This window comes from Palaemon carinicauda, chromosome 38, assembly GCF_036898095.1.
Source record: "Palaemon carinicauda isolate YSFRI2023 chromosome 38, ASM3689809v2, whole genome shotgun sequence".
Lineage (NCBI taxonomy): Eukaryota > Metazoa > Arthropoda > Malacostraca > Decapoda > Palaemonidae > Palaemon > Palaemon carinicauda.
In genome coordinates, this window is record NC_090762.1 from 38,598,639 (window position 1) to 38,607,202 (window position 8,564).

The 8,564-nt window shown below is 42.5% G+C and overlaps 1 protein-coding gene across 2 annotated transcripts in view; it reads left to right on the forward strand.

The window, feature by feature from the left end:
• Positions 1-4,441, forward strand: part of LOC137630568 (thioredoxin domain-containing protein 11) — an 80,490-nt gene extending 76,049 nt beyond the window's left edge. For both annotated transcript variants that reach the window (XM_068362100.1, XM_068362101.1), the window contains one exon: positions 3,415-4,441. In XM_068362100.1, coding sequence (XP_068218201.1) covers positions 3,415-3,928 — 514 coding nt within the window. In that variant the 3' untranslated portion in view covers positions 3,929-4,441. The remainder of the gene's footprint in view (positions 1-3,414) is intronic.
• Positions 4,442-8,564: the final 4,123 nt, after the last annotated feature.

The following is an 8,564-nucleotide window of genomic DNA, read 5'->3' on the forward strand; positions in this document are numbered from 1 at the left end:
CACACACACACACACACACACACACACGGCCTGTCCTATCCACCAATGGGCGATGCCTTCTAAGTTGCTCGGACAGGTGGAAGCAACTCTGGGCTAAAGCCTGGACAGTCTCCGTGATTCATTCAGAGTATCAAGTGCTGTTCACAACATCTCTCCCTCCTCTGATCAGGAATCCAGTGTAAATAGACTCCTTTGTGATAGGTCAGCAAAGAGGCTAGCCCTATGGGCAGAAGTCAAGACCCTATTGAAGAAGGGCACTCTCAAGGAGGTCCTCAATGAGTCCCCAGGCTTCTTCAGTCGACTCTCTTGTGAAAAAGGCATCTGCAGGCTGGAGACTAATCATCGACCTCTCAGCTCTGAACAAGTTTGTCAGCAAACTCTCTTCAGCATGGAGATGGCAGACACAGTTAGATAAGTGGTAAGACCACAGGACTTCATGTGCACACTGGACCTAAAGGACACATATTTCCAGATCCCAAACCATCTGTCTTCAAGGAAGTAACTCAAGATTCCGCCTAGACAACAGGAAATACCAGTTCAAGGTACTGTGCTTCAGTCTTGCCACAGCACTTCAAGTCTTCACCCTAGTGTCATTTTGGGCACACAGGATTGGCATTTGTCTCATCCGTTATCTGGACAACTGGCTAATCCTAGCGGAATCAGTGTCAAGCCTTCTTCAACACCAAGACAAACTTCTGAGGTTTGCCAAGATCTGGGGATCATAGTAAACCTTGAGAAGTCCTCCCTACTTTCTTACGCAAAGACTGGTATACTTAGGCATGCTATTAAGACAATCTCCACAAAGCCTTCCCATCAGATGACGGGGTAATGAGGCTGAGAAAGGTCGCAAAACCCTCTAACAAGAAGAACTTCCAGCCCAGACATGGCTACATGTTCTCAGGCACCTTTCATCTCTGGCCCCCTCTAGTTCCCAACGGTCGCCTCAGGATTCGATCTCTCCAGTGGTGACTCAAGTCCTAAAGGTATCAGACTTTCAACTCCCCGAATATTCTGATCTCATAGGATCGGCAGAATAGACGTACTTCGAATGGTGGGTGTCAGACGGAAATCTATGAAAGGGAGTGGATCTTGTTGTCCTCTCCCCAGATTTGATGCTGTTCTCAGACGCTACAAAAAAAAAAGGGGGCGGGGCCCATAGGCTGCAGCACATGATCTCAATGCCTATGGTCAGAGTCAAAAGAGTACCTCCACATAAAACTTGAAGAGATGAAGGCCGTTTTTCTGGCCCTTCAACAGTTCCTGGTGGGCCACTCAGTGGTGTTGATGAGCGAAAACACCACAACATCAACAAATAAGGAGGTACTTTTTTGCACCCCCTATCCCATCTAGCAGTAGAGGTACTGAGATGGGCCAAGATTCACTCGAAATGCGCCTTTCAGTCTCGTCGGTTAAAGGCTATCGCTCAGCCTTAAGCCTTGCCCTTAGACTCAACGGAATGGATATTTCCTCATCGCTAGAACTTTCCGTACTCATACGGAATTACCTGTCCTCATTTTGAAGTGAGACCTTCCCCATGGTACATGGTTCGAGTTCTCAGATCTCTAAAGAGACCTCGCTATGAACCATTACGCCAGGCAACAGATCGCCACCTCACCTGGAAGACTGTGTTCCTACTAGCTTTGCCTTTGGCCAAGGGAGTCTGTAAACTTCATGGTCTCGGATACGATATCGCCCATTCAAGGGGATGGGGAGAGGAAACATTCAGCTTTGTCCTCGAGTTTGTAGCCAAGACTCAGAATCCAGGAGTGACTGATCTCCGATTCGGCTCCTTCCGTATTTCGAGTCTCCGCTCTGTAACTGATGACACTGATCATCTCTTACTCTGCCCAGTGAGGAGTTTGAGGCTGTACCTCAAGAGAACAGCTGCAGCCCGTTCCCTGTGTACCTGCACTTTTCATCAGTACAGGGAGGAACAAGAAGTCTCTTTTTAAAAATACCATCTCTGCTTGGGTTCGCAAGGTCATTGACCATGCCCTGAATCTGGACCCTCCTCCTTCACGTCGCCCCAGAGCTCACAATGTCGGGCGTAGCTATGTCTCTGGCATTCAATGTCAGAAAACGTTCACAGCCCTCTACCTGCAAGATGTGACTCACAGGAGGCTCGATGCGTTATCTATCGGTCCTGTGGTGGCAGCACAACCGCCTCTATAATACCTCAAGCTCATTACTGGACAAATAGCAGAAGGTTGAGGGCACAGTTACCTGGTTTTAGTGTGCGTGAATGAAAAGGTTTGACCGGCTCTTATTCTTTTCTTCATCCTCCCCTCTCCTGGGGAAAGCAGCATTCTGGGTTCTCTGCACAAGCTGACCTCAGACCTCTGCAGATAAACCATGCTTCCTTGTGTACCTAGTATTAAGCTAATCCTGTTTCGTCCGTATACCCTGGCGAGGTGGTATTGAGAAAGTCTTGGTTACAACAGTTTTCCTACAAAGATTCAGAATAACTTTTGCCTGGACAATCACACTTCTAGATATCTCAACACACAGCTTGCATAGGCCGCGGACCTTACTTAGCAAGTTTGAGCGAGGTGCAGGAACTCCTTATTTTTTGTACAAACCTATACAAAACAAGGAGCCCGAGTAAAGCCAAAAAGCCAGATTGGCAGGGACATCCACCCTCCTAATGGGTGAGTCACCCCTAATAAATAGCGTAGGTTTGTAATCCAGTCACGAAACAAATGCCAAATTTGTAGATAATTTGTAATTTTCCTAATGATACAAACCTTTAAATATAAAAACTTAACCTCCAGCCCTATTCCCCTTAAAGTCCTAACTCCAAGCAAAGTAAGCTAAATCACAGGTGTGTGAGTAAGAGCGGTAGCATATTAAATACAAGTTTCGGTAATAAAAACCTAAGATAATATTACTCTACATAACATTAGTGCACTTTCTTCTTTGTGTGTGATGCATGATCTAAAGCACGATTAACCAATCCTGGAGCCTCGCCAATAGTTACACCGTTTGGTTTTATGTAGGAAGTTTAGTCTTAGTGAAAACTAATTTACCTTTGTTTCTCAATATTTCAACAACTTAAAACATTTTTTTTTTTCTCTATATTCTTATTTATAGCTTTATGATTTAGGGCCATACACTTAATGAAGTTTTGATATTAATGATCGTCTTTAGAACATTGACTAATTTGAATTGTTTCATGTATAGTTGTTTGTCATATATACTAGCTTAGACTTATGTATAGTTGTTTGTCATATATACTAGCTTAGACTTTTATGTTATTAAGGGTCAGGTATCCAGAAAAAATAAACAAATGTCCATCATCCTGTTCCCCAATAATTGGTTTTAAATGTGTTAAAAGACCCACATATGAAGTATGAAAATATGCTTTGTATTTTCAGCTACAAACATTTACATATAATTACTTTGGTCGATTTTCAGGAAAAGCGAGAGTAGAATATTCAACTCTAACAACGCACTGACTCCCGCCAACCTTCTCTCGTTCATTGTTGCCAACTTAGATGCAGGTCATCGTCTCATGTTGGCCCTCTCTACCTGTCAAGAGGATTGCAAGGAAAAGGTGTTACAAGCTGCAAGACTTACAACCACTCAGCTTCACCACTCCTTAACTACCTCGTCAGCAAAACTTCAGCATATTATGGATCAGATATCTAAAGTGATCATTGGTGAAAATCACGATCATCTCTCCACTCACAAGACTTCTCACTATCACTTGTTAGCTTTCACTAAGGCTCATCTGGTCAGGCAAATAAAAAGGCTGAGGATAAAACTTGTTCACTTAGGTCAGTTAAATAAGCTATTGAGTGTTGCACTTGAAAAGCAGTTACCAATTTTTACAGAGTTACTGAAGTCTATGTATTATATTACACATAAAAGGAATAGTATCCCAAAAGATATTCCAGACCAAAATAATATCCTTCACGATGAACTCTAGTACTGTATTTGTCATACTGTACTTATTTGGTTCATGCTGGAGTATTCCTGTGATATTTAAAGTTTATATATACTGTAGTTTATATATTTATATGTTTGTATGTAAATATGTGTTGATTTACTGAGTTTTCTATTGTTTAATTAACTGCAATGGATCTTCAATATGCTTTGCAATAGGAACTATAAGCTAAAAAAATGACTTTCAATGCATGTTTGAATGAGAATTCAGGGCAGGAGATTGATAATGTAAACAAAATGGAGATTTACTAATTCAATACTAATAAATACTATTACACACATTAATTGCCATAACCTTAAAGGTTAATAATTTACTACGTTACATCTTTTTAAAGTTTTGAAAATATGCAATTGCTGATAAGAATAAAGCTCTATTTAGGAGCTGAATATAAGAAAAAGTGGTAATGTTAAATGATGAGGTTGTGTGCATGAAAAGTGATGAGTATGTAAATCCATGGCATTTATAATTAAAAAAAAAAATAAAAAGTCTACATTCTTTTTGTTTAATTTTAAAAAGTAAACTAATTTTATAATACTGTAATTGTGATTTAAAGAAATTTGTCATAATTGTTTACTGGAAAATCATATACTGGTAATTAGAATTTATGAATCTGACTATGATCATAATTGTTTACTGGAAAAACATATACTGGTAATTAGAACTTATGAATCTGACTATGATCAATGTTAATTTGAGTTGTTTGAACCCCTTTCTTTTGCACGGCACATATGAATTTATTCAATATTCATTTCCATATTTGCACAAAAATTTTAATTTCTGAGTCCTTGTTTTAATAGATTGGGTCCTTGCTACGCTTGTTATAAAATGATTTAAGAATGAATTTGGCCAGTTAACTTAGAAGCAAACCTTTATAAAACAAGTTCCAGAATATGCAGTACATTACCAGTACAATAATTTTGACCATCACAACACCTCAATTTTAACAAAAAATAAGGGTAAGTTTATCTTATACCCCCAGTAAAAAGTGTCAGCTCAAGAAAAAAAGGTTAAAATTCAACTGAATTAAAAGATGATAACCTTTAGGCAAAGGTTAGGAAAAAGGGCCCATTGAGATCTTTCACTTAAATATAAATTTTGGAAGTAATTTGTATTTTTCCTAATGAAAAAAACCTGTAGCTATCTATAGAAGATATTACTTTCAGCAAATCTGGAAGACAAGCCATTAGGTTTTTAGCGAGGGTTAACCAACCTGGGTTGAGAACAAACCCACTTAGCTTAGAGGTAGAACTTCATCAAGGGGGACTGGAGCTGGTGGGCCAATCTGTGTACATAGTTACAGGTTTGTATCGTTAGGAAAAGTACAAATGAGAAATTTGTCATTTGTTCCATCAATAAATACAAACCAACGCTATTCAAAGGGGGTGACTTACCCTTTAGGAGGATGGAAGTCCTTGCCAACTGGCTTTTTGGGTTTGACCTGGGGTTTTCCCCTTTATGTGATTTGCACATAATTGGAGGAAACCCTACATCTCGCTAAAAACCGTGCTATGCATGGTCCGTAGCCTACACAAGTTGTGTGCTCGTAATACTAGCAATTTGACTCTAGGTAAGAGTTCTTCAGAGTCATAGGAATCTTCAGAGGTTACCAAGAAATACCCAGCGAGATGTTCTTGGAGAGCGGTGATCGCAGGTAGATCTGAGGAAAACAGATTAACGTTCTACGGGTGAATGGTGTTCTGAATCTGGAAGACTGTCTGCAATCTAAAGGAGAACGTCTACGGTCTGGTGAACGACGGCTGGTTGCCGAACACCTACAAACTGGCAAGGGGCGAGTCACAGGAAAACTAAGCAAAGCAGGAGAGTGACAAGCTGCTAGTGATCGGAAGGCTGCTGGGAAACGCCAAGAGGCTGGCGAATGATGAGTAACTACCGAACTCTTAGTAGTAGGAGATTGGCAAGTCGTTGGTGAACGACGAGCTGCCGGGAAATGACAAACAGCTGGCAATTGACGGGAAGCTGGCAAATGGTGAGTCACAGGTGGATGACGAGAAGTTAGAAGACTGCGAACGGTCTGCAAATCACGAACTACGGGGGCTCGACAAGCAGTCAGAGCATCCTGAGATTCTATGGCAGCTAGCAAACCACGAACAGCTGTTAGGTGGCAAGAAGTCGGAGAGTGACGGTGAACAGGCAGGCGACACAAAGCTGGTGAATGGCGAGTCTGGGGAAAGTCCGATAAGGTAGGCAAGGGTTGGGAACCAGAAGACTGTCGGGGAGGCTGACGAAATTTGTTATGATAACAATCTCTAGGAGAGAGCTGCACCCAGTTGACGAGAAGTCGGTGAGCGTTGAGATCCTGACGAGTGATGATCCTCTGAGAGGGATCGTTCGACGGGCAAAGGAGGAGAGCCAGAGAGACGTCTCTTATCCAGAGGTGAAGGAGAACGTCTTAAGCGACGAGGAGGATCACACACTCTGTGAGTACGACTAGGACAGTGAGAAGGGGAGGACTGCTCAGCATGAGAATCTCTGGATGACCTCTGGACCAGGGTCTCTAGGGGGGATCTCACTCTAGGACGACAGAAATGCCCTCCCGCAGGAGAGACCTGCCTCGGACTTTGCACCGCCCCTGACGGAAGAGTCGGCTCAGCAAGAGGGGAAGCACAGTCTTCAGCAGAGGAGGCAGGGTAGGAATCATCAGCAGACTCAGGAGATCATACCTCAGGATCCCATGAGCCCACATTCGGCAACAGTAAGGGATCCACCCCCGAGGAAGTCTGTGTTGGCTTCCTCTTCACACTAAGTTGAAGGAGCTCAAAAAGCACCTTCTTCAAAGGGGGGGCAGTCAAACCAAAGGACAGCCACACCTGAAAGACATCAGAAAAGAACAGGTCTCACTCAGGGGGTGGGGCAGAGCCGCTTTGCTAGGGGAAGCAGAACCATCACTCGAGAACCGAGGTTGACCTGGAGTTAATTGGTCTCGCTCCTATTCAATGGTTCCCTGGAGGAAACCGATCAGAATGGAGCTAAGGGGGGAGGTCAGGGGTTGGAAGAAGCAGCCTTGGGTTTTCTTTGACTTTGATTAATACCCCAAGGTGAAGAATCCCTTTTGGACTTCTTACACCGGCGCCCAAACTTCACCCACTGGGAGACAGACCACTCTCCGCATTCAGGGCAGATGGCAGGTGTTGTCTTGGTCACAACACTACCCCCGCCATGCAGGGCACAACAGATGCGGGTCTGTATCAATGGACAACATGAAAGTCCCATAGGAGCGGCCCTCAGATCTTGGTAGGTCCTCATGAAGATGCCCAAGAAAAAAGCACACATGCACACTGAAAAGAAAAAGCAAAAAAGTGATTAGTTAGTACTGTAATGGCAAGTCAATAATTGATGAGGGGGGGGGAAGAGCGGTAACGTCTGTTCTCCACCCAACCCAAAAGTGAAGTGGGTTCTCAACCTAAGTGTGTGAGCAAGCGGAGTAGCTACTAAAATCCCCACCCCCACTAACTAGCAGTTGAGTGGTTAACCCTCACTAAAAATCTAATGGCTCGTCTTTCAGCTTCGCAGAAAGTAATATTCCCTATAAATAGCGTTGGTTTGTATTTAGTGACGGAACAATTGAAGGTTAGGAAATGCTTATCTGTATTATTTGAAAGGCCAAATATGTCAAAAGGAAAAATATAGAATTTTAAAAGTAACTTATACTTTTCCTAATCATACTGTACAAATCTGAATCCTTTAAAATAGAAAATGTCTTCAGCAGGGGTGGAATGACCGTTGAAATCATTAACAAGGTAGTTAATGAAAGGCGGTGACTTGGGCAATTAGACAGCCAAAGCTCCTCTCAAACACACTTCCTTTTCAAATTTAGGCTCATAAGGTGGGAAATTTAACTTTACTGAACTCAGGTTTGAATGAAATTTATTTGTTCTGACTTGTATATAAATTTTTCGTCATTCAAAATAGGAAGACTCACTTACTGATGGGAAGAAAGTCCCCCTAAATCCAAACTGGTTTTTTCTCTTCCTTCCCTGAAATGCCAGTCACTCCTGTAGCTAAGGGAAGGAGATTTCACTCCAGCTACCTCTTATCAGGTTATCATATGGATGAGAAGGCTAACAAGGCCTGGCCAGCACTTGTTTGGTATCTGGTAAGTTATCTATGAAGGAATCTTTCTTCCCTGAAATGTAGTCTGGAATGAAATACCTGGAGCAGGATGGCCGAAGGATAGGTATTCATTCCACCACCCTTCTCCTCGTAAAAGGAGGATAGGGGAGAACAACTTACATATCCAGTATAATAAAAATAGTGCTCAGAAATGTAGTTTACCAGCACAATGTCAGATCGAGCATGTAACGGTACAAAAGCTTCATCCACTAATAAGGGGGGGGGGGGGGGAAAGAAGCAGAAGAGCCAGTTCATTATACCTTTCTTCCAGACTTGCATCAAAAACTTTACCATAGACAAGATGAATCCAGTGCTGGACTGGCTACATAACTATGGAGCTACTACCACAAAGCCAAAAACAAATGTTGACGGACTTGTGGGTATATTTCATTATGAGAAAGGGACATACATACATTCTGTCCATGCTCCTTGTCTGGGAGGATGGGGGAGATACTTTGATACTAAACTTGTCAGTACAGAAAAGTTA